This window comes from Gobio gobio (genome assembly GCF_949357685.1).
Source record: "Gobio gobio genome assembly, chromosome: 25".
Taxonomy (NCBI): domain Eukaryota; kingdom Metazoa; phylum Chordata; class Actinopteri; order Cypriniformes; family Gobionidae; genus Gobio; species Gobio gobio.
The window spans coordinates 21,826,435-21,854,063 of record NC_137121.1 but is presented as its reverse complement, the minus strand read 5'-3'; the positions used below and the strand labels follow the sequence as shown (position 1 = coordinate 21,854,063).

At 37.1% G+C, this 27,629-nt stretch overlaps 1 protein-coding gene across 6 annotated transcripts in view; it reads left to right on the top strand.

The window, feature by feature from the left end:
- cadps2 (Ca++-dependent secretion activator 2) overlaps positions 1 to 27,629 on the top strand; it is a 202,499-nt gene that overhangs the window by 117,573 nt on the left and 57,297 nt on the right. For all 6 annotated transcript variants that reach the window (XR_013815960.1, XR_013815961.1, XM_079809208.1 and 3 more), the window contains exons 7-12: positions 5,188 to 5,299; positions 5,715 to 5,854; positions 11,526 to 11,592; positions 12,371 to 12,479; positions 13,722 to 13,928; positions 17,011 to 17,147. Coding sequence is in view for 4 of the 6 variants with exons in the window: in XM_079809208.1 (XP_079665334.1) it covers positions 5,188 to 5,299; positions 5,715 to 5,854; positions 11,526 to 11,592; positions 12,371 to 12,479; positions 13,722 to 13,928; positions 17,011 to 17,147 (772 nt within the window). In the remaining 2 variants the exon portion in view is untranslated. The remainder of the gene's footprint in view (positions 1 to 5,187; positions 5,300 to 5,714; positions 5,855 to 11,525; positions 11,593 to 12,370; positions 12,480 to 13,721; positions 13,929 to 17,010; positions 17,148 to 27,629) is intronic.

Below are 27,629 nucleotides of genomic sequence, written 5' to 3'. Positions count from 1 at the left end.
GCGTCTGTGCCGTGACTTTCGTTTGGCTCACTCACACTTTATTGAAAAGACACGTTCCGTTTTTAATTGTAGTGTCTATTCTCTAACTGAACGAAATAATTTCTATGAAAATCAAGATGACGGTGGGGGTGGTGTCATGGTGGACAAGTGACAGATAACCAGTGGTCGTGGCTTTGGGAGTGGCCTCGTTGGCCAGCGAAGCAACTGCATTCTGGGAGTTGTTGTCTTTCATCAACATGAGACAAAAATAAATGTTCTGTCTTTTCTCAGTCTAGAACTACAAAAAAATTCCTCAAAATGGTAAAAAGCTTTTTAAAAATCATGTAAAACTAAATTAAAATGTTTTCTTTATCAGTGTATCTCAAGGACGAAATATATTATTTATTATTATGTATTTTGTTTTATATGAAATGACTCCTTTAATGTTATACTGTAGGACTATTACAAGGGGAAGTTCTTCCTGTCAGACAGATGAGATTGTATATTAAATTAGAATTACATTTTAATCTGGCCAATGATGTCATTTCCTGGAAATGTGGTTACAGAGAAACATTATTGTAAGGCATTATATGATTAGTCTAGGTCTTTTATTGGCTTTTTGCACATAACCTACAAATTAAAGCATAATGAAGCCCATTTGCTTAAAGGTGTTTGGGCTTTTTTTTTTTTTTTAAGTTTGAATGCTGCTTTTCTTTTTAAATCGTTTTTCCTTGCAGAACTCAAACTCTCCACTGCAGATCTCTTGAGTTTTAAAGGTGATTATTCATCTTAATTAATGTCAGTGACCGGTTTTGAAGACATTAGCATGTTGCACACAAATGCAACTAAATTTAGAAAGTCATTTTAATGTGATTTATGCATTACATCATTGTACTGATTTTTATTAGATGCGAAGAACTGTTGTTTTGTTGCCTTGACAACAGTTTGCTTATTAAATGGTCCTCCTTTCTTGTTTCGGGGGTTCAGACAGCCTCTATGCAGTGAGAGGTCAATTTTAGACCAGTAACACAAACAGACCTCCCGAAATATCCTTCCACTGATGGAGCTCCCCAAGGCGTTTTTTCGGCTCTAGCTAATGTCAATAAGAGTGAAGACAAAAGGATCTCGTCTGTCGTTGTCGTTGGCAAAAGCTGTAGTCGAAATGCAGTTTAGTAGACGGTAACAAGAAAGGAATCAAGGTTTAGCTGGTTAGCATTAGCACCTGCTTGTACACCTAAAAAAAATAGTGTAAATGGTATAATTATGACCGAAAAGAGCATTTGTTTTCATTGGCGGCCATGTTTTCTGAGTGAATCTCATTGAGATGAATGGGCGGCCCAAGAGATAGAGCTCTCCAGATATTACACACATCCTTGGAAACATTATAATGCCGAGATTCACACAGAGGCTCAGACACCAAAGACCAGACAGTGATTCACCTCTATGATTCAGTGTTTGCAGTAGACACACAGTCTAGACTAGCTGTGAGAAGTGTGTGAGTGTGCTGAATCATGAATAAGGAGTTTAATGCTTAATTTGATTTAAGAGATTCATTCGTTCCAGCATTTGTTCTGCTGGTGTATACTTAATTCATCAGTATGTTCAGATCTCATATGCTATAAGCCCTACCAAGTGTACAGTACAGTTGATCTGCATTACAGGCCTGGTTTTAGCGCTTCTACTATAGAGAAAACATGCTTGGCTTGCCATATGACATTCAAATGCTGTCTGTTGGCTTGATTGCTTTAGAAAGCAGAAGAACTGAATTAGACATGAGAGCCGACTCCTACAGTCAGTTTGCCACAAGCAACTGTTGGCCCGCTTGAGAGAGAGTCAGTTGGATTACGTTGTTGTGTGTTTACTCGGCTATAGATATACAATATGTCTGTATTTTATAGTGATCCTATCTCAGAAAATCACATATAGACACACTCTCACAAGCTGATATGCAAGCTTGCCATACTTCAAGACGACCCTCAGTCATGCTCTGCCAACTTCTCTGACAGTCTTGCTTTTAGAGTCAATTTTTGAGTCTTTCTTTTGCAGTCAAGTCATGTTTTAAAGGTCCCATGGCATGACATTTTCATTTTATGAGGTTTTTCAACATTAATATGAGTTCCCCTAGCCTGAATATTGTCCCCAAGTGGATAGAAATGTTGATCGGTGTAAAACCGAGTTCTGGCTGTCTTTCTCTGCCTTTGAGAAAATGACAGGCCAGACGAGCCAATCCTGAAGTCTCCTGTTATGACGTCCACACAGGAACGGTTACCTCCCTTTCCTCCGCCCAGAGAATCTGGCACGCCCATGCAAACGCTCGAGAGATCATGGCTTGTGAACGAGTGAATGCTGGCAGTTTCTCAGTGTTTGGATGTACAAATGAAAACAGAAGTCTTTTTTCAGTTCCTTCTGATCTGTGATCAGTGATTTCTTATGTGTAGCTAATTATTTATTATTCGTGCACACACTGCGGCTTCTCTCTCTCCCGACAGAACGGTGTTTTCGTGTTTTCTATCTTGTGAGTCAGTGTTTTTGTACGTCCTCGTCGCTTCTATCTGTTCTACAATGTGCATACAGTCATGAGTTTCTGCTCAACATCGGCAGACTCACATCTCTTTAGAGATAAACCTCACGCACGCTGAGGCTCGGGCTGCACTGACCGGTCGGCCTTCAACATCCCCGACCCCCAGTACTGCATCTGGCCCACAGCGGAGGCACCAAACGCGGCCAGAGATTAAGCAGAAGGGGCGGGTAAGCGTGAGGGTATCCGGCTAGGCTAGCCAGCTATCCCCACAATAAACTGGATTACATTCGATTACTGCTGTTGTGTCTTTGTTTGCGCTGTGTACTCAATGCGCGTCACTGACGCTTTTCATATGATTGGAACATATCTAAAAATAATGCTATAATCAACACTTACTAACTCGTTCATCTCGCTGTAATGGTACATTGCATGTGTTACAAAGTTGGTAATAATGATGAAGACGGACTCGGCGTGACTGGGACTCGTGTTTATTCAGAACTCTCAGATACAAACACAATAAACTCGCGCTGACAGACAGCGCTCTCACAACTCAGTAGTTACTATAAATAACTTTGTTAGCAATCGCTCTGTCTCCGTGATGTCCGGTTCGCGAACGAATCATTCTTTTGAATCGGTTCTTTTTAGTGAACCGAACCAGTTCACCAAATCGGACTGAATCGTTCTAAACGGTTCGCGTCTCGAGTCAGCGCTGATCCATAATTTACTAAAGTTACTAACTTTCTGACATGAGTGACAGTCCCTCCGACTAGAAATAGACTAATAACCTGAAGTATATTCTAGTAACTACAACAGTTCACCCTGAACTGAGACATGCTGAGAGAACTGATGAGAAGTGAACTCAGGTCCATCCGTCTCTCTGGCAGCAGCTCGTGCCTGCTCGTGCCTCGTAGACCTCGTTAAACCACGCCCCCTCCGCTCATTTCAAATGCAAAGATGTCAGCCAATCACAACAGTGGGCGTTTTTACTGAAGTCTCACAGCAGACACGCCCCTTGAAACAGGGCATTCAGCCAGAGGGCAAACAGCAGTATAGAAAAAATGCCTTTTATTTCTAAATTATGACATTTTATGATGTAAAAATCATACTAACAATATAAGTACACCTCAGGAAACATTATAAAATAATAGAAAAATGCCATGCCATGGGACCTTTAAAGACTTGTTTTTGGGGGGTCAATTTTTGTTTTTTTGGAGTCATGTTTTTAGAGTCAAGCCATTAAAGTCTTGTTTTTGGAGTCGAAATGTTTGTTTTTTTTTCCATTCACGTCATGTTTTTAGAGTCAAGCCATGTTTTAGTCTTGGTTTTTTTTTTGAGTCAAAAAGTGGGGGGTTTTTTGTTTTGTTTTTTTGTCTTGCTTTTGAAGTCAAGCCATGTTTTAAAGTCTTGTTTTGGGGGTTCAAAATGTGTTTGTTTTTTCATTCAAGTCATGTTTTTCGAGTCAAGCTATGTTTTAGTCTTGGTTTTTTTGGAGTCAAAATGTGTGTGTGTGTGTTGTTTTTTTGTTTTGTTTTTGTCTTGCTTTTGAAGTCGAGCCATGTTTTAAAGTCTTATTTGTTTTGTCAAAATGCGTTTTTGTTTTAGTCTTGCTTTTGGAGTCAGTTTTTGTTTTTAAGTTGCTTTCGAAGTCAAGTCATGGTTTTTAAGTCATGGTTTTAATTTGAGTCATAATTGGTTTTTATTCCCTTTCCCAACTTTGGAGTCAAGTTTTATTTAGTTTTTTTAATCTTGCTTTTCAGGTCAAGACATGTTTTAAGTCTCACTTTTGAAGTCAAATACATTTTTTAGGTAAACTCATGGTTTTAGTATTAGCTTTTGGAGCCAAGTCTGTTTTGGGGTCACCATTTTTTATTTATGTGTTGGCTTTGTAGTCAAGTGATATTTTTAAGTCTTGTTTTTTAAGGCAAGTCATGTTTTAAAGTCTTTTGGAGTCAAAATGCTTTTAAATAGATTTATTGAAGTCATGTTTTTAAGACGCTTTCAGAAACAAAATTTGTTTAGTCTTGCTTTTGAAGTCAAGTTATGTTTTTAGTTTTGATTTAGAGTAGAGTTATTTTTTGGAGTCAAAATTTGTTTTTATGTCTTTGAAGTCAAGTCATGTTTTAAAGTTTTATTTTTTTAATTTGAGTTGTAGAGTTTTAAGTCTTAAGTTAAAATTTGTTTATAAGTTTTCTTTTGGAGTCTTTTTAAGTCGAGCCTTACATTTAGAGCCATGTTTTTAAGCGTAGCTTTTGGAGTCAATCTTATTTTAAGTCTTGTGAAGCTTCAAACCTCACCCCACAACTAAATTAGTTTAATTTTGAGACTGGCATATACTGTATAAATAAATAATAAATACAGAGAAACTGCTAATTTTGCAGTGGTCTCTTAATTTTTTCCAGAGTTGTATATGTTTGAATGCAGATTATTTCAGTTTAACAAACATTTTATTTGACTAATTAATTTGAACCTTTTTTATTAGTGTCATAATTGTTTAACACTGAATAAACAGTTTAAACACTGAGGGAAAATTGCCTTACAAAAACAAATAGATACTTTAGCATCCCCCATACAAATTTAATCAAAAAAAGACAGGAAATATTCAGCAGGCACTCAATTGTGGGTCTGAAGTGGTGAATGCAAAATGAAGTCTCCTATTGTGACGGCTGATTTGTTTTCTTCTGCTACAGGTGGGGCACACAAGGAGATTTCACCACCACACACCCCCTGCCCGCGGTCAAAGTCAAACTCTTCACCGAAAGCACTGGAGTCCTGGCTCTGGAGGACAAAGAGCTGGGCAGGGTGAGTCTGTCCATCCATCGCTTAGGTTTACAGCAAGCTGCCTCTGCGTTCGATCTCCACAATGTGCTCAATTATTAGCTGATGTTGCGGGAACAGATGTTCCGCACACAGTGTGTGAACCGTGATGTGCGCGCACATGTGTCCGTATGTGTGCCGAGAGGAAAGTGAGCTACAGGCGAGGAAATCTCTAGTCATTAGGGCTCACGCTCCCACAGTAACAGATGGAGACTCCCCATTAGAGACTCGCACCAAACAGACTGCACCTCCTCTGTCTCTCTCCTACAGTAACCCTCGTTTTCTCTCGTCTCCCGTCATCCCCTTCACACCTATTTCTCCAGCTGCCCATCCAGGTGTATCAGTCTTAATCATTTGCTTCTCTTTTTCTCTCTCTCTTACTGTCTGTTGTTCTGTCTAGGTGGTCCTTCACCCCACCACAAACGGGCCCAAAACGGCAGAGTTTCACAAGATGGTAGTGCCTAAGAACAGCCAAGACGTGGATCTGAAAATCAAACTGGCGGTTCGCATGGACAAGCCCCCCAACATGAAGCATAGCGGGTACGTCTATAATGATGCTCATATCATGACCTCCACGATCTGAATGTGTGTTTATATTATACACGCACACAGAACTACAAAGGGAAATAATGACATTTATTTAATAATATAAGGGTCTTTTCTCACATGTGGGGAATAATCTGTATTATTATATGAATATAGAATGAATGTTTAAGTCCTGTACATAATTGTTGTTAGCATTTGTTTGAATGGGTTTTTTTTCTTAGTAGGAAAAAACCCATTCAGCTGAAAGCAAGTTTACATGAGCGTGGTACATTGAGAAAAGCGTGATTATAGTGCCATCTTGTGTGTGGTGATTGTATATTTCATATATAGTCCCCTGATGTCACACACCAAGTATGTTTACTTGGACTAACAGGAGTCTCCCAGGAAATGGTATCTTGTCTGACACACTGAAACCCCCAAGATTATTCATAAAATCCCCAAAACTTGCTCTATCTACTACATATCTTATTTATTTACTTATTTATTTTTAACTGGTCTATAATTCAGATTTGGTATTTCTTTTTTAAAACAGAGAGGCAAGGGAGGAAAAACAGATTACAAATTAACAAATTAAATAATCAACATTCAAATAAATAGCATCATTAAATCATATTAACTAAATACAATGGCAGCATTAAACATAAGTAAATGAAAAACTGAGAGAAGAAACAATAAAATTAATTTTCATTTAAAATTTCTGGTCAAGAATTTAGATTTGGTGTTTTTAAAGAGAGGAAAAAAACATTACAAATTACAAATGTAATAATTAACATTAAAATAAATAGCAACATTAAATAACATCAAATAAAACGCAGCAACATAAGTAAACAAAAAATAATGCATTTTTAATTTGCTGGCCAAGAATTCAAATTTGGTATTTTTTTAAAGCAACAAAAATACAAAGAAGGAAAAACAGATTGCAAATTAAAAAGCAAATAATGAACATTTGAAATGAGTAGCAACATTAAAAAAGTGCAATATTAAACATAAGTAAACAAAAAAAAATAAAATTGTATTTTTTATTTGCTGACCAAGAATTCAGATCAGTTCTTTTTTAAAAGCAACGAAAATACAAAGGGAAAACAGATTGCAAATTAAAAATGAGAAAAAAAAGAACATTCAAATAAGTAACAACATATATAAATATATTAATTTTAGTCATTAGATTTTATGACAAAAATCCGCTCCTTCTGTCTGTTGGTTTTCACTCATCCAGTATGAGCCCTGTCAGTAAATGCCATAGTTTCCAAAAGTGAGTAGCACCAGAGAAGATGTGCGGGACCAGCTGCTGGGGTCCTTCTCTGAGCGGGGCGAGGTCAGGGGTCAGATCAGTGCCATCAGCCTGCTAATTACACAGAGGCCCTGCGTGATTCCTCTATAGAGCGGCTCCCTGAGAGGCCTGTCCTAATTGGCAGACGCCTCTTCAACCTGGAATTACCTCTTTAACAGACCTCACAAGACATTGCAGAGGAGGACCACTTACATGCTCAGACAGATACAGACTCCCAAACCATTCTCACACAGAGACATATTGGTAATCAAATTTATATAATTAATTGTGACATTTTATACAATATTTCATAGCTTACTTTAGCATATTCTTATTTAGTCACCCTCTTCTGTTGTCTTTTCCATGGGATACATCAGACAATATTTTTAATGAATAATGGCTTCAATTTCAGCCTGTTCCTCACACGCCGCACAAATCAGAGAAATGTTTTGTGATGCTTTTTGGCCTTATGATACTCATTGAACATACCAAAAATGAAATTGAATTATTGACCAGCAAATTATAAATAAATTAGAGTTGGTATTTGTAAAAGCAAGGAAATGGCAAGGGAGGAAAAAACGATTGTAAATTAGAAAATAAAATAATTACATAAATAGCACCATTAAATAACATTTAAATAAACATTTGGCAACAGTAAACATTAGAAAATAAAAATACATTCATTTTTATTGTTTTCTTTTCATTTTACTTATTAAAAAATCTTATTTGGTATTTATAAAAGCAGCAGCATTACAAGGGAGGAAAACAACAGATTTCAAATTAAATCTTAAATAATGAACATTCAAATAAATAGCCACATTTAAAACAAATATTAAACATTAAACCCAAGTAAACAAAAAAAAGAAAGAAAGGAAGGAAGAAACCATTATAAAATGAATTTATTGTTGTTTTTCTTGTCAAGAATTTAAATTTAGTATTTATAAAAGCAACAAAAGATTACAAATTCAAAATTTAATAATTAACATTCAAATAATAGCATCATTAAATTACATTTAAATAAACATTTGGCAACAGTAAACATAAGTAAACCAACATTTTTTAAAAAGCATTATAAAAAAAAATTTAGTCAAAAATTATAATTTTGTATTTATAAAAGCAGCAGCATTACAATGGAAATGTAAATAATGAACATTCAAATAAATAGCCACATTTAAAAAATATCAAATAACAATTTGGCAACATTAAAGGGATAGTTCACCCAAAAACGAAATGTTTATGTTTATCTGCTTACCCCCAGGGCATCCAAGATGTAGGTGTGTTTGTTTCTTCAGTAGAACACAAATGAAGATTTTTAACTCCAACCGTTGCAGTGTGATGGTCGTATAATGCATGTTAACGGGGATATTTTAGAGTATGAGAGCAATGAGAGTAAAAACACATAGATATACAAATCCATATTAAACCATGCAGCTCGGGGCGACACATTGATGTCTTAAGACACGAAACGATTGGTTTCTGCGAGAAACAGAACAGTATTTATGTTATTTTTTACCTCTTATCAGACGAATGTCATCTAGTATTCCCAGAGCTATAACTTCCGGCGAATAAGGTCAAAATACTAGCGCGATCAAAGATATATATACGTAGATGCCTCATTCGACCGATCTGCGCAGGCACTAATGAGGAATCTATGTATATATCTATGATCGCGCCGGAATTTTGCATGTATTTTGACCTTATTCGCCGGAAGTGATAGCACGGGGACGGCTGATGCAGAGCCATAGAAAAAATGAAATACATTTTTAAATATGGATATTTTTCTTACACAAACGCATTGATTCGCTTCAGAAGGCCTTTATTAACACTCTGGAGCCGCGTGGAGCATGTTATTCGATGGACAGATGCATTTTTTATGGACTTCAAAAACCGAGCAACTATTACTGCCATTATAATGCTTGGATTAGCCAGAACATTTTTAATATAACTCCGATTTTATTCATCTGAAAGAAGAATGTCATACACACCTCGGATGACGTTGAGGGTGAGTAAATCATGGGCTAATTTTCATTTCTGGGTGAACTATCCCTTTAAACACAAGTTTTAAAAAAAATCAATAAAGAAACCATTATAAAAAGGTTTTGTTGTTTTTCTGGTCAAGAATTTAAATTTGGTATTTACTAAACAAAAAGTACTACAGATTACAAATTTAACATGAAATAACGAATATATAAAATAGCTATATTAAATAAAATGTGGCAGCATTAAACACAAGTAAACAACAACAACAAAAAATTATTACATAAATAATTTGTTTATGAGTGTTTTGTAAATAACTTTTTTACCTACCTAAACAGCAAAGTTTCGAATCAAATCATTTGTAAATGTTGGTTCATTTGATTTCAGTTTTCTTCATTTTCCCAGTTAGACAAATATCTGATTCCTTCAACAGGTCTTATGATCGTCTTTTGAGATTTGCAAGACCAAAATCATTACATTTCAGTCTTCGGTTTTGTCCAATTACCCATATACCCACACACATCCACCAAAACAAACACCTGATGACTGTCCCAGTGCATGGGAAGAGAGGGAGCGGGATTTTCAGGTTGAGTGCACCCCATTAAAAGAAGCCATCTGTTTACCAGCAGAGCGACCGAAGAATTGGGAGGCATTCAGTTCTGTGGAGTGACCCAGCGTGGCCCTGAGAGGGAGAGAGCGCTGCCAGCTCTAGTCTGATCAGTCTGTCTCTGTCTCACTTACGCTCACTGGCGCGCGCTTTCTCCCCCATGCTCCTTTTTTCACTTCTTTTTGTACCCCTTTAAAACCATCTTTGCCCTCATTCGTTTGAGGGCCAGGGCGCACATTAAAGCCCCTTTTACACATTCACATTTTTCTCTCATAAAATCTCCTTTAACCTCGTCCTTTTGGTTACAACCGCACATCGCATTTGTGACTCGTCGATTTGTGTTATTGCATGCAGTATTTTATTTACATGCTATTGGAATATTTATTAATATTTTGAATTGACGCTTCATTTTAATTTCAGTCGTAGTTATTTTAGCAATCAATCATATTTATTTCAAATAGTTTTTAACTTTTTAAGCCTTTCGAAGTTTTTCATCTAATATTTGTGTTTTATTTTATTTTAGCTTTATTTCAAACAGCCAAAAAAATTTTTAGTTTACAGTAACACTAGTTTAAAGTCCCTTAAGAGCACAGATACAATGTTTTGATTTTCTAGAAGAAACAATTTATATGCAAATTATTTGTGAATCTTTTTTTTTTGTATGAATGCCAATTTATTTACTAATGATTTTACACCACAGCAAATCCGTTCTGCTTGTGTTATACAAATGAAAATGGTTTTATGTGCAATACTGCCGTTCAACCACATGGGGGCACTGCTACCGTTGTAATAACATCTAACATTAATCTAACTTTTTACAGTTATATTGGCATAAATTGTGAGCTTTACAGTTGTATCATGTTTAAGAGCTCAATACAGTATCTTAACGTGCATTGTGCACTTTATTATTGACTTTTCCCAGATGTTGGCGGACCCTGAGAACAGGAAGCGGCGATTTAAAGAAAGTTTTCATTGAGCACTTTGAAGAAATTATACATCAAATCAGAGGATTCAACATAGTGGTTTTATTTAGCCAGTGTTGTTTTATACGCTATCATAATTTATAAATCAAACGTGTCATGTTAATTTCTTGATGCGTGAAATGAAATAGACTGAGTTAATCATGTCAAGCATTTTAAAGTTTTATTATTGCAGCTCTTTTCCACCCACTGACTGGTTCTTATCTACACTACTGATAGGAAGACATGAACCCTTTCACTCTAATCTAACAAATGTTGTGTATTTTTAGAAAATTATGATCATTTATCCGACGCAGAGTGAGCAAAGTCGGCTGCAAAAGTGCCTATTCACCCGGAGGTCATCCTGCCCGCTGTTTGCCGGCCATTGTTGCCGTCTAAATGGGATCATGTGTATCAGAAAGGTGTCGGAGAGTGAGCTGAAAATCACTTTCACAAGTGGATGATTACCTCTGCCACATGTTAACCCAGATTGGCCCGCTTCCATGCACTCATTGCTCTCTCAACCTTAACTGGAGTTTCTCCCCCCCAACACAGGCCCTATGTGTCCATTTATGAAGAATTGATTTCACCTCACCCATATTTCTGCACACATCCTTCTTTTTTGTTAAATTTCCAAGAATGTGTGTTAATCAATAGCCTACGATTCTCCGTCATTGAGTGAACGTGATAGAATTCAGGCTTTTGGGAATTAATGAATGACGGCTAAACTCCATCTATGGGTTTTAATCTTAATCATGGTCTATTTAACATGATTATTTTTTCCTGTTTCTGCTGTCAATTCGATTAATCCATGACACTCATTATAATGTGTTTTTTTTTTTCATTCTGTAGGTATCTTTACGCCCTAGGCCAAAGAGTCTGGAAGCGATGGAAGAGGAGATATTTTGTGCTTGTTCAGGTGGGCAGATGTCCTAATTTTGTTTTAAAAATATGTCGCGAAGCATTGAAGAAATTCAGCATGGGCTGAAACGTCTGTTTTTAGACACTTTTCTCTTGTTTGCCCTTTTTTCACTTGGCAAATGTTAAACTAAAGACATATTTTGGGATTTCTCAGTGTAAGGACAACTTTTGCAATTTTGTTGCGAAAATAAAAACACTTATTTCTAATGGTTTTTTCATGCGTTTTGTATTTACTTATGGATATTTAGTTCTCCAAAAAAAAAGTGTTTATTTGAGTTTTGTAACATCATCAGTTTAATAAAAAAATATAACTAAATCACTATCATACATTAGCACCATTTTCCTGAGGTGATGGCAAAACAATTGTGTACAACATTTTACAAGAGAGAGAAAAAACTGTTTTAATGTATGATTTATAATGTGATATTAATGTAAAATGAAAAAAAAAATTGACACACACACAATACGCACACACACACAAAGAGAGAAATATGGCTGACCTGTATTATTATTTACATAATAATTATTTTTTAATTTAGTAAATTTGATTAAAATACCACAATTCATCTGTGCGCAAAATGTAAAAATTCCATGTTTGTTCAAATTTAGGACAAAAAGGTTACAATGATCTCCTCTCTCTATCTCTATCTCTTTCTCTCTCTCTCTCTCTCTCTCTCTCTCTCTCTCTCTCTCTCTCTCTCTCTCTCTCTCTCTCTCTCTCTCTCTCTCTCTCTCTCTCTCTCTCTCTCTTTCTCTCTCTCTCTTCTGTTGTTCAGGTGAGTCAGTACACATTTGCCATGTGCAGTTACCGGGAGAAGAAGTCAGAGCCGCATGAGCTGATGCAGTTGGACGGGTATACGGTAGATTACTCCGATCCGCAGCCAGGTATACTCACGCTTCAACACTAACCAGTTATTTAGTAACTCAGATCAAATGCTTCTGTGGGCATTTAGATCTTATTTCACAATTGGATGAATCATGGTTACAATACATTTCAGTGACCTCTGACTTGAATTTTGCATTGAAAATGCAAATTATTAAAGAAAGCGAGAATCTATTTAATTACAGAGAACGAAATAAAAGGGGGAACAGCATTTATAGATTCAGAATATTCTGTATTAATAATAATAATAATAATGTGCAAATTAGGGAGTATGGTAAAAATGTATAAACAATTTTTTTTATATGTAAAAAATATAAAATGTATTATAAATATTTACAGTGTAATGTTGTAAATTCTAAATACATTTTTATTTAGATTTTACATTTATAATCTACACATCTATCTAACAAATCTAACATATTTTCTGTGCATATTTTATAATATTTAAATAAAATATCTTATAATCTAATTTTATAAATGATCAAAATAGCAGGTTATTCTTTCTTAAAGTTACAATTTATTTTAAGGTCAAATTTGTTACATTGTTACAGTGTAGTTATATATGAACATAATATTAATTAACACCATGTAATTACTGTAGGGTTAGGGTATGATTAGGGTTAGTTACTTGTAATTATGCATAATTTACTGTTATTACTATGGTAAGTACATGTAACATGTAACAAGGACACTGTAAAATGTAGTGTTACCAATAATGTAGATGTTTTGGTAGCACTTTATTTTACAGTCCTGTTCCACATGTACATAATATGTACTTATTATTATAGCAATTACAATAACTAGGTTATAACTATGTACTAACCCTGAACCTACCCATAAACCTTACCTTAACTCATGTAGTTACCTTATATTACCAGTACACGTACTGTAAAATAAAGGCTTACACTTTATTTTAAGGTGTCTTTGTTACATATATTTAAGTACTGGGTAACATTAAGTAACTATATATACTTACTATAGCATTAGGGTTTGGTTTAAGGTTAGTTGCATGTGATTATGCATAATTTACTGTTATTTCTATGGTAAATACATGTAACGTGTAACAAGGACAAAGTTATTTTTTATACAGAGTATGAAGCGGTTTCACTTTGAGATCATCATCAACTGAACAAAACACATTATAGTGAGACATTATGTGTAGTAGATGCATAAGCTGAGCTACAAAAACGTATATCGGGGTTTTGACTGATACAGATCAATTTGCAACAACATGGTCTCTGCAGGTCTTCAGGGAGGCCGAGCGTTCTTCAGCGCTGTCCGAGAAGGTGATCTGGTGGTATTCGCCAGCAATGACGATCAGGACCGCGCTCTTTGGGTCCAGGCCATGTACCGCGCCACAGGCCAGTCCTATAAACCACTAGCGCCCGCCCAGAACCAGCAGAACTGCAGAGGAGGAAACTCCCAAAAAGATGCCCCTGTGTCCTTACTCAGTACGTTATCTTTTATTCATCTCTTCGATACTAATAGGATCTTGAATGAAATTGCAATGCATTGTGTTCTGCTTGATTTCAGACGTTTTATTATTGTTTTTTAAAAACCTTCAAAGGTTGCCAAACAAATGCTTAAAAATGAAGAGAAAGTGGGCTCTTTTTCTGCCACCTTCAGCTGTCCCCTCCTGAATGGACGTTGAAATTGGAGGTTGTAGTGGGCAGCCATCGATCCATTGGGCCGCAGCACAGACACAAGTCTAAACAAATGTCAGCGGGGGGCTTGAATAACCCAAACACTGCTGCTGAGTGAAAGGAGGAACCCTTACTCAACTGAAATGCTACAGTTTGCTCACTTTCAACAAACAGAGAGTGAGCCGAATGAGGTTTATATCATTATCGCTCCTGGAGAACTGCTCTGAGAGCTACAGGGCATTCATTTACTGCAGAACCTTATCTAAGCGCTAAGGAACATGCCTTAAAACTGGAGAAATACAATCTCATATGTATGAAATCCCTATAAAGCCTCTTTTTTTATGAGCACTGATGGTGATTAAAAACACGAAAAATGGCTTTGAGTTACGAATAATGTGTCTTCATGAAGCCAGCATCAGCACTCGACTTCACAAAGTGGCTCTATCCTTGCAAGCGGCGCCATTGACTTTCATACACCATTTTTCAAGGTCTCGTTTCTCTTGTCTTACTCTACCTCATACACAGTCATTTTTCGATGCATATTTTCATGCAAAAGGCACCTGGAATGATGGTGAATTGTATGACAAAGAACATGGAAAGAGCATGGAGAAGTTCCTCAGTGCCTGTCGGATCACGGAAACGGCAAGATTGCCTGTTCTTACTGTGCGAATGCCATTGAAGCCATTGATAACCGTGGTATTCGGCCAATTAAAAGGTCATGCATTCTTTCAGAAATACTTGAATTTTCTAGTGTATTGAAGACGAATTTCAAAATGCCACTAAATGAATCCGACGAATTCACCTAAAACCCAAAAATCCAGACCCATTTGATGTTTCGCTTCACGAGTCGATGAAGTTATTAACTCGCCCTGACATTGGACTTCCTGTCATTGATTGATTCGCTCAGATCTCAGCTCTGAGCTGTCTCACTGCCTCATACTCAACGGTGACCGCCGTCCTCTCATAGACAGATCTGTGTTTTTCGTCAAAGGCTCGGGTTTCATATCCAAGCGCGTGAACACCGATGTCCTGTCCTGCTTCATTAGTCTTTCCAACTCTGGCTGGTTTCACTTGAAGACCCGCCAGGTCGATATCCACCCCCCCCCGCCGCCGCGTTGATACCTGTCATAAAGCTCCTGTCCACCTTGTCGGGAGATGTCAGATGGATGTGACTGCTGATGTGACCGCCGGCCTCTCCTGGACCAGGAAGCACACAAGGCACGTTCCCGGCCCCTTCAGCTGGGATTAAAGACGACGCACCCCCTCCACTCTCGAGTCCGTCCACTTGTCCATGGACTTAAAGTTGACACGGATCAATGTGCTGCTCCTGTCAAACCCTATCCGTCACACTCGCAACGTGGATCAATACCACGCCTCGCTCCTCTTTATCTCCTTTTGTCTCTTTTCTATCCCTTTCTCGATGTAATGAACTTAAAATGACCTACATCGAATTAAAAGGACAGACAATGGGCCGACTCGATTGTCGATTGGAGATCGTACTTGTGCTCACCCAACAAGTGATGTTTCGGGGGGAACCAACAAATGCCCACACCGCTTCCAGGCACATACAGGGCTTTTCCCCATCAATACGAAGTCGTTGGCATGCCAGAAATGGCAGCGTTAATAAAAGCAATCACTAATGCTCGTCTCAAGAAGGTGCCGCTGGCCATGGAGGCGTCAGGAGATGTGTCTCAAAAGCCTTGGTCTTTTGTGGTCCTTGAGAAGCGAAGGCCCTCGCTCCGCACATGTGGGCTCTCAACACGCCGCCAGCGAGTGTTAGGCTTTTCACAGACCTCCCATTAGCCCATTTTGAGGATGTTTGTGAAAGGACTGGAAATGAACTTGGGCACACTTTTAGTGCTTTCTCCTGCTTTTTCTGCCTTGCGTCTTTCTTTCCTCTCCCTCTTTATCTGACTTGCCCTGACCCCTCGGCCTCTTTGCATCATGCCCAACATGTCGGCTTTTTTTCCTCTCCCGCTTTCAATTTCCTCGTGTCAGGAAGTCTGAATGCGTACGTTGGAGACCGTCAGCGGACGCGCGCCCGCTTTCGTCCTAATTACAGCGCTCTCACAAAGGTGCGCTCCTTTTACTCAAGGTCGAGACTCAATCAGCGCGGTCTGAACGAGTGACATCACTTTTATACAACTCACCTGTCTTCACCAGCCACTGAAGAAACCGCTGTAAGTGCTCGGGAGTCACACATTATTGTTTATATGCTGTTTCCACACACATTTAATGCGCTAAAGATCATGACATTCAGCCCATCGTAGCTTAGAGAAGGACGCCGAGTGTTTTTTAGCTAGATCTGCCCTTTATTTTAAAAGGCTGAAAGCTGGTTTGAATGCGAGAGGTGTCCGATTGATAAATTAGAGCACTTTGGTGCCGATATTTATGTGGGCATGTGGACAAAGTGCTAATATTTTACAGCAGTTTACAGCAACGCTTCCCTAGCGTTTCAGAGCGCCTGCCAGTTTTTGCAGCTGAAATGTGGAAAACTGAATTTCACAGCATAGCTTTGGCCAAAAGAGGTGAAATGCAAACACTCGGGATGTGTACGAAGATGGAGACTGTGTAACCAAACACAGATTTGGGTCTTTTACACAGCGTTTCAAGGTGTGAACCACACTTCTGTGCCGTAGTAGTACATATAAAATGGTTTGAGATATACATTTGCCCTTTTATCTGAAGCCGGGCATGCTATCAGCGATGAATTTGATCGTAATCTAATGGTGTTTTTTTTTCTCTTTTTGCTCTAATGAATCTTCATGTATTTACAGTACAAATGGGCATTAACTGGCCATCTCTCATGGTGGGGATGAGATTCACAGCACAAAACGGCTCCGTATGCCAGCGCGTGCCAGACTTCTGACTGTGTGTGTTTCTGGCACAGGTCTGGAGAAGACTCAGAGACAGGGAGTGGAGGAGCTCATCTCTGCCATGCCCTGCAACTTCGACCACGCCAGCCTGTTCTTCGTCCTGCAGAAACACACGCTCGCACATCGCATGAGCGACTCCTTTTCCTGCCTGGTGAGCCGAGAAAGAGAACAAATCTGTGTGAAGAGGTGTTTATTTGAATAATCACACATATTATATGATGTGTTTTTATTCAGGTAGAGTCCTATGAACAATTCTGGTTACTTTATGGTTCGTAATTTTTTTTAGTACTTGAGAAAGAGAAATGTATGGGAAAAAAATTGGCAGCATAAATATACTAATGTAAGCTGTGTGTGTTTTACTCGGACCGTTTGAATCGGTTTTACTACATTGTTTGCGCTGCATGGTTTTGATTCATTAATATGAACTGACTCTTAAGAATCCTACATTTGGGAATCAGTTTTACTAAACTTGTTGCGCTGATGGTTTTTTTATTCACTAAAACAAACCAGCTTCAGGAATCGTTTGGACTGCATTGGTTGCACTGTATGATTTTTATTTTCTAAAAAGAACTTGTTGGAATTGATTGGGCTAAACTGGTTGCACTGTATGTTTTTGATTTAATTGAAAAGAACCAGCTCATACAAGTAATTTGTTTGGGTGTTGGCCTACTCTGGTTGTGTTGTATTTTTTTTATTCTAATAAGATCACTAATAAGAACTGATTCAAGAATCATTCATTTAGCAATCAGTTGGACTACTCTGTTTTGATTCTCCAAAATGAATCAACTTAATAATAATTAGTTCAGGTACTGGTTGGAATATATTAGTAGTGCTGTGTGGTTTCAAATACTGAAAATAACTCCGGGATTCGATTGGGTAGCGCTGTATGTTTTTGATTCACATAAAGAGACATTTGTTCGGGAGTTGGATTACACTGGTTGTGCTGAATGGTTTTGATTCACTAAAACGAGCCAGCTTATATGAATCATTCATTCAGGAATTGCTTGGACTTCACCGGTGGTGATGAATAGTTTTGATTTTGTAAGGATGAAAATCAACAAAGATTTTTGCTTTGTTTCAACCCCCTCCAAGGGCCATTTGGAATTCCTAAAGGCATAGAGGTGCTGATAGTGATCAAGATGTGTGTACATCTGCTAATTGTCACACCTTTATTACGGTGGGGGGAGTTATCATCTGATTGGTCAGTTTGAATATCTCACATTTGGGTTTTAGTCACATGGTCAAGAAAGGGATAAAAGAAGATTGTAACTGTTAGCCTGGCTCCACCCTCCTACATACTTCCTCTCAATTAAAATTTTCCTTCAGTTCTCCGTTTGGGATTGCGGTATATTCTCTGGTTTTCCCCGGTCAAATTTTAACCGGTCCAATCAGCGAACAGAGGGAGTGCTAAGAATGACGTAGGACGATGACGTTGATGTTGTGCGCTAGTTTGAGATGACATACGTCGCGATCAAACGTTAACGATTAGTTATGGCAGATCCAGAGTGGCTCTGGGCAGATCCAATAGTTTTACACTTCAACAGAGTACCCGCCTTCAAGGAAGTCAACGCTTGTCAATGGAGAGTGGCCAGACTCTCTGTACAAATGAAAAGTATGAGAGTCTGGTAGGACCAGGCTATGTGACTGTTGCTCTGGCTCTTCTCTTTTTCTAAAGCCACTGTTTCTCTCTCTAGCCTCTTTCACACGGAGATACTGGAAAATAATGTGGGATTGTTTGATTTTTGGTTCATTCACACTGCCAATGATTTTCTGGAATCTGTGCGTGCATTCACACACATCCCGTAAAGATCCCGTAAAGACACGTGACATCAGGATATGACATCTAATGTTTTCGCAGAACCTTCATTTTGCTTATGATCTGTGATTTCTCTCTCAAAAAACATGCTTGTGCATTTTTTTGGCTGATTGGATCATAAACTAGTGCATCGCGTACCGTTCCACTTACGACATTGGTCCTGCCTTTTGTTCACACAGGGTACGTTCCGGGACTGATCCCGGCAATGTCCCCATCCATGCTGTGGACGATTAATGGTATAGGACCCACTTTATATTAGGTGGCCTTAACTACTATGTACTAACATTTTATTTAATCATTTGATTAATCATAATGCACTTATTGTGTACATACATGTTTTTACATTGTACTTACATTTTTAAAAATATGTAATTACATCTGTAATTAATTTCTGTAGTTACATTTGTAATTACACAGTTGACACTTCCCTTGCACCTAATCCTACCCTTAAACTTACCCATACCACCACACCTGTCCCTAACTCTACCCATATCCCACCTCAATATCAGCAACGGTGTTTTGTAATACAATTTGAACACAGTAAGTACATTGTACTTATTTTTTGATGGAAGTACATAGTACTTAAGGCCACCTAATATAAAGTGGGGCCATGGTATACGTTTTTATCATCTCATACATCTATTTTATAACTATTTTAAAGCGTAACCACAACCAGATATTGTCATTAAACCCTGTCAATTACAAATGATGTGCTAACTATTTCTGATTTGGTTTTAACATAAATGTGCTACCTTTTGCAATACAATATCGTCACATTATAGCAACGCTCTCCCACAAATTTTGCTATTATAACTGCACTTATTTTCGTTGTTGGTATAAGTAGAAGTGGGTGGTAATAGACAAGAAATGTACAGTTTTCTAACATCTTGCATATAATGTTTCTTTAGTAATTCGGCAATCCTGCAGTCTGAACCCCTGTTGGGAAACCATCCTTACAATTCAGTAATAAGAATCGGCTCATAAGAGTAATTTGTTCAGAAGTCGGATTTGTTGTGTTGAAAAAAAAGAGCTGATTCATACTTGGGAATCGATTGGGCCATGTCTGTTTTAAAATTAGAACGCTTTAAAATGCTTTCACAGATTTCCCCCCACAAATTAGCATAAAGTCTGTTGATTCCATTTGCGCCTGCTCGTAAGTAAGTGTGTGATGTGTTGGTGAAAGTATAATAGAGAAGGGGTTTATACTGTATGACTGGAGGGGAGGGATGTAGCCCTCCGGCTGAGTGAGGGCTCACGGTTAAGACAGGGATAAACACTTCCAATCAATACAACCCAAATAGGAAAACCATTCACTTGCATCCCGTCTCCTCCATTTACTGCCTTGAATAAAAGATCCCTGCTGGGACTGAGTAAGTATGTTTATGTCTGTGTGCGTGTGATGAAATTGGGTAAATAGTCCACAATGGACTACAAGATAGGTGAGGTACCAAATAAATGTGTATATATGTATATTAGGCATGTGACAGTATCAAATTTTCATGTTGTGATAATTGATGAAGCTTTTATCACGTTATTATCACGGTATTGAAATAAGTTGCAAAAAAAGTGTTGTCATACTATAACAAATTAAATAATTTTCTTTCTTATACCATTTTCAATATACATATACATTTAAATATAATAAAGCAATACACACAAAAAAATAAAGTAACAAGATAAGATTTCAAACAGATTAAAGTGCAAAAGAATAATAGGTAACACTTTACTATAAGGTCGCATTAGTTAACGTTAGTTAATGCATTAAATAACATTAACAAGTTAACATTAATTAACAAAATACAACTGATTATTGTTAAATCATTACACTAAAGTCCATTAAATGATACAGTTACAACTTTTGATGTAAATAATGTATTATTAAATGTTGAAATGAACTAAGATTACTGAATGCTTTTATTAACTATTGAATTAATTTGTTAACTAATGTATTTACTAATGTTAACATTACCTAATGGAGCCTTATCTGTTACCAAACAATAATAAACAGTATAATAATAATATATGGTAACACTTTAGAATAATGGTCATTAGTTACCATTAGTTAATGTATTAACTAACATGAACTAACCATGAGCAGTTCATTTGTTACTGTATTTGTTAATCTTTGTTAACGTTAGTTAATATAAATCCAGATGCTCATGGTTTGTTCATGTTAGTTCACACTGCATTTACTAATGTTAACAAGATTTTAATAAAGCATTACTAAATGTTGAAATTAACATTAACAATGATAAATAAATGCTTTATAAGTGCAGTTCACTATTAGTTCATGTTAACTAATGTAGTTAACTAATGACCATTATTCTAAAGTGTTACCTAATATATATATATATATATATATATATATATATATATATATATATATATATATATATATATATATATATATATATATATATATATATATATATATATATATATATATATATATATATATATATATATATATATATATATATATATATATTTAATCAGAACATTTTTAATCAATATCTAGGCATATTGTAGTGCAGTGCAGATTAAAATGTAAAAATGTTTAAGTTTGAAAATAAATAGCTAAATAAAGGCACAATATGTGATTAAAATATCCAAAAACCACTAGAACAGTGTTATATATTTTGTTGACTTGTGTACTTACATGAATGTTTAAATCCAGAGAAATAAGCAGTTTTAACCAGGACACGGACTGTGTGTTGCCTATCAATGACATCATACCCATATTACCCTCGATTTCCGGTTTTATTTTGTAGGAACCATGGAAACACCAAAGTGTTTTATTAGACAGGTGAGCAAAATTGGATACAAAATGTACATATTGTGCCTTTAAGTCTTTAAGTATTTAGTGCTGAGATGAACACCATAGCGAATACAAAATTCTGAACGGCTGTTCAGAAACAGAAAGTAGCTGCTTTGTTTACGAGGTTACCGGGGTAACGGCTGCATGTCTGCTGTTCCATCAGCGCCATCTGCTGTCAGAGATTGACATTCAGCGCTGTCTCCTTTACTCGTTCCGCCATGCGCTGCTCATGCGTGTTGGGCTTGTTTACATCATGCCTTTTTGGGATACAGAGGTGTTGTGTATTTTAAACGGTTGATGGGAGAGTATTCTTAAAATGCATTCTAAAAATCTGAATAATTTGTAACAAATAATTGTATATATAAATATGCATTTTTCACGCTTTGCTGTTAACACCCTCACTTGCCCCCCTCCCCTCTCCTTTCTTCCCCATTGTCGCTCCGTACCTGCTCCAAGTGAGCACCTTCTGTTATCCATTCAGCTTCTGAATGACTCTGTCTGCGTTTGGCTCTTTGTAAAAGCTCCCCGGCCTTTGTTCAAACTTCTGTGTTCAGCTAAAAGGGAGCCACAAAAGCCACCTGAATGTGCTGCTTTTCCCATGCCTTCTGGGATGTGACATCTGTGGGGGAGTGGGCATGTTTTCAGGGAAACGAACGGAGGGGGAACGGATTTTTCAGTAGACCACATGCATACTATATGATTGACTACAAAATGTGTCTTAGACTATATATTGTTCAAAACATACTCCAGTCCTCTCTGTCTTTGCGTTCAGATTTTTTTGTCGTTGCAATCGTTAGGACGATCCGTTGGTTGAGACAGTTTGGGCAATATCTGTTTACCTGCATCAGTTGCTATAGTAATGTAAGCACATGTACATTTTTATGCCATTATTCATTTGTCAAAAAACTACTTGGAATCTCGAACATTCAGTCCAAAAAAATCTGGTTTTAATCTGATTTCACACCACATTTGTGATCATATTGAATCGAAACCAAACTGAGTCAGATACATCAAAAAATGTTTTGTGCGTGTATACAATATAGATATTAGCCTTCAAGTCTCAGATTTTCAAGCTCACCCTGAAAAACTCACAATCAATACATATGGCCTCAAGGAAAATCAATAAGTGATGCTGTTGTAAGGTTTCAACTTTTTTGCCTCAGCTGCCGTTTGATACAGGGATTAGGTTCAGTGAGCTGTTGGTGATTCAAAGACCAATATTTTGATTTTTTTTTTTCCCCTCTTAACTACAGGGAATGTTAACACTAGAGGCATTGGACTGCGTGTACATCCTCAGAAGTGACTGAAAAAAGTGTATATTTGCAATCCAAAAGTTCAGGCTGTGAATGTGTCCTCAAATTAGGGACAGTGATAACCAGTCATGCTCCAACCTTAATATAATTACTCACATCCCCTTCACCCTCCATCCCATAATCACACACTCTCTCTGTGACACACTCCTCCATGCTTGCCCTTATTAACAAGCCATAATGGCCTATAGATGGTCCATAAAAAGCTTTCTATTACTTTCAGTTACTGGTGGAAATAAAGAGATACAGCCCTTGACCACACAAGAGCGCGTATGAATCCAGCAGGAGCGGCTGTTGACTTATTAGCTGGGTTTGTCAGTTATATTGAAATAAATGATTTTTTGAAGTTCTGAGGTGCCAGTTATGTAATTTTAGTGCAAACAACAGTGTCTATTGCACAAGCAACACGCAATACAGTTTAGCTGAGAGCTAAAGTGCTGAAATAGCCCTAATATTTCAGTTAAGTAATTGTCGTTGTTTTCGCTGCAAACATGTTTTTTTTTAATATAAATTATTATATATATATTCACTTTGTCAAATCACTAGTCAATTTGGCAGGTTTCTTAATGTTTACTCACTTTTCTGGGGAAGTTCGTGTAAGCCAAATTTGCGTAGATTTAGATTAATACTCAACTCGTGAGTCATCATGATATATTAACTACAGCGTATTGCACAGAATATGCGCATATCTGGCTTACTTGAACATACACGTCACTACACAACAAATAACGTCACGCTTGTTCATTTGCATTGAAGCAATAGCGAAGATGAAAAAAACATAATAATGTGGCGTTTGTTTTGTTCCGCGTGGTATTTGATGTTCTTTGTACTGTATTGATCTGTCCACCTAAAATACATTTTTGGTGATGAGGATGAGGAAGGGAGGAGATGGCTGGATGACAGGATTTTGTTTGAATTCGAATGTATGGAATAAAAAAAATCATAAATAAATTAGTGCGGGGCAATCGATTAATCGCGATTAATCACATCCAAAATAAAAGTTTATATTTACATAATAGATGTGTGTGTGTACTTTGTATAATTATTATGTATATATAAAAACACACACATGCATATATTTAAGAATTTTTTTTTATTTATATACAAAATATTTATATATAAATTAAATTGTAAATATATATATATATATACATATATATATATATATATATATATATATATATATATATATATATATATACATGCAAATATTTCTTAAATATATACATGAATGAGTGTGTATTTATCTATACATAATAATTATACACAGTACACACACACACATATATTATGTAAACATAAACTTTTATTTTGGATGCAATTAATCGATTAGCACTAAAATAAATATATATTATATACGCTGTGACGTGTGTGTCACATGTCTGTCTGCTTGTTTGGTCTTCCTGTTGTGTTTTGATTCTGTCACATGTTCCTTTGTCTTAGTTTCCCGCCACTTGTCTGTTTCCTAGGTTACCCTGGTTAGTTTAGTTCTGTTCAGCTGTGTTTAGTTAATTATCTCGTTTCTGTCTGCTATTTAAGTTCCTCTTTTTCACTTGGCCTTGGTCTGGTCACTGTTATGCAAGGTTGTGTTTCCGTTGCCTATCTGCATGTTCCTGTGAAGTTTAGATGAAAGTTTATGTTTGATTGTGATCTTCTGAGTCTTCAGCCTTTTCCTGGGTCACCAACCTTGACTCTCTCTCTCTCTCTGTGTGTGTGTGTGTGTGTGTGTGTGTGTGTGTGTGTGTGTGTGTGTGTGTGTGTGTGTGTGTGTGTGTGTGTGTGTGTGTATATGTGTGTGTGTGTGTGTGTGTGTGTGTGTGTGTATTACTCTATACATTTATTTACTCTGTTTTTGCAACAATACATTCATAAACTGTATATATTCAAATCATATAATAAAAAATGTATATACATACATAATATTTATATATATAATTTTTTTTTTATCATCATTTACTAATTTAGAAAATCCAGTTTATACCATATACTTATTTTTGTTTTTCTTAGTGAACTTTTCTTGTATAATATACATTAAGCCAAAAAACTAAATTGGGTTTGTCGTCCACAAGCAAGGTTTTGTCGTCAGTCACCGTCTGTGTGTGTGTGTTTTTCTTTCTCCGACACGGAGAGCCAGACTGGGCCGTGTTCGTTAGGATGATGCTGCTGCCGTCTCAGTCGGTCGTTAGCGGTTAATTGAGCGGTAGGAGCCAAGACACGAGCTGGCCATCTGTTTGCCAGAGTGGAACATCTTGTGGCACTCGGCTCGGCGCTGGGCCACTGTGCCTCAGCCCTGAATGGTGCAATATTAATAGATCTGACCAAGACGGGAAGAGACGGACTGTGACAAAGAAGAAAGTTGAAGGGAAAAAGTGGAAAGATGGGCAGTTGCTCAGGCCTCAGATTTTTTTTTTTTTTTTTTTTTTTTTTTTTTTTTTTTTTGCTGGCCCAGTTGGGCGAGAAGTTACGATTTTAACTTGCCCTGAGAATATTTCCACTGGCTCCATAATTATTTCAGCATTTTAAAATTATTATAACTAATAAATGATTTTAGCAACATACAGTCAACATACACATTTATTCAGACACCTTCAAACATTTCTCACATTATCACAGTTTATTCGCTATGGTAATAGTATATGACAAGAACTCAAGAGTTAAACTGTGTCAGAATAAATTCATCTTGATAATAATTTGGTAAATTATTGATCATCTTGGTAATTTTGCTGTTAAATTTAAGTACACAATTAAATAATACCAATTGTGGTCAACCAATGACCAAGCAATGCTTCATTTTGTTCAGTCTGTGGTGTAAAAGGTCGCATTAGCAATTAAAGAAAAAAACACTTGGTCAGGTCAAAGCGTCTGAATAATTTTGGTCCCAAATTTGTATCAATTTTATTGGTAGTCCACTGTATGAAGAATATCTGGGTATAATATGACACAGTTTACTTTATTTTGCTATCCTCACTTACATAAATGACCTATAGTGCACCCACTAGTAAAAAATCTGGTGTCTGAATAATTTTTGGTTTGACTGTATTTTCAGAAAGAAATATTTTTACAACTACAACAGCATATTAGGTTTTTAAACAATAATAACTGGGAGTTATATATTTGTTCTTCCATGGCAACAACAAATAATTAAGTGCATTGTGCACATCACAAGTTATTGTTGAGCCCTTTAAATGCCAGAGATATAAAGGGCCCAAACGTGAATTTTATTTATTTATTTTTTAGTCAATTTCATTTAACATTTTTATTGTGCTTTGTCCATATGACAATGGTATTATCTAGCATTTTGATGTTGCACGGGTCATTTTGTCATGTACATCATCATACAGTATATGAGATTAGAATTTGTGATTTTTGTTCCGCATATTTTCATGTTAGATGCTTAATGTGACGCTGTAACCAAGTTTACTATTTCAGTCTTTCACGTTTAAGTGCCAGTTCTCTGTAATTCTTTGTGAAATTTACTGAGTGACGTCTCTTTTGTTTAAATACTCCATAATGTCACCACATGGAGCTCTGGAAGACAAAAAGACCTCCTTGATAAACTTCCGATGATGAATTTTCCACAGAGGTAGAAGTTGTCAGAAGACTCGACAGATGTTTTCTTTAGTAGATGGTTTGTATGTCTATAAAGTTACCGGCCAACTGGTCTATTTACTCACCAAAGCCAATTTCCACTCAAAGTTGAGAGTTTATCCGTTTGTGAAACGTGGGAAACTTGCTTTGAGATTGCTAGATTGGATGCTCTTTGTGTAACACATCACGCGGATATTCATATCTGTAAATATTGAAAGGTTTGAAAGGCATCTGGCTGTAACATAAGCCCTTAACCGCCATTTACAGTAATGTAAATGGCAATAGAGCGGGTTTGCGTAGGTCAGATAGACCATTTGATGAAGAGACAGAGAAGGACAGGTTGCAGATGAGGTGACAGAGAGACTGAGCTATCAAGTGCACGAGTCTCAAAATACACCAGCTTTGTTCAAACCGTGCATCATCGGACTTAATGAAGATTTGCTCCTGACGGAAGGTCAGAGGGTCTCGGTATCTCGGCTGCTGCTCAGTGCCGTGTGCGACGGTCCCCCGTGACTGCCGGTCTCCTGCGAACGTCTCAGACGCATCGCAGTTCTCCTGATTCGCGGCCCTGCGCACCGTCGTGGGCGAGCGGCCCCCTCAAAGTGTTAATTTGCTAACGTTCCTTCAGAGAAGGCGTCTTAATTAAGTTTGTAAGATTCATGCCTAATTTAGTTATTATGTGAGGGATGAATGAGCTAATGAATGCAACAGGAGCCTCGCGGCGATCTCCACCCGCCCGCATTATGTGTGACTTTTCTGCCTATGAATTAATTGTTTGCACTTAACCTTGCACTCGTTTGTTTTAATGTTGGAAATAGACGGGGTGTTTTTAACAATATTTTTTTGGAAGAGCTCGTCTCGCACACTGCTGTTTGGCTTTGTGTGTGTGTGTGTCTTGGCGTGAAATGAGAGGCGTGCTGAAATTAGACACTTCGCGTTCAATTAGCGTAGCCGTGTTGTGGAGGAGAAAGTAGGTAGGCTACGGGTGTACGTTTGACGAATGTCTTGACTTCACGGAGGTCCTGCGGGGGTCAGCTGCATTTTTAAAACTTTTTCTTCGCTGTTTACTGTGGTACTTGTTGCTTTGGGCCCTCGGATACA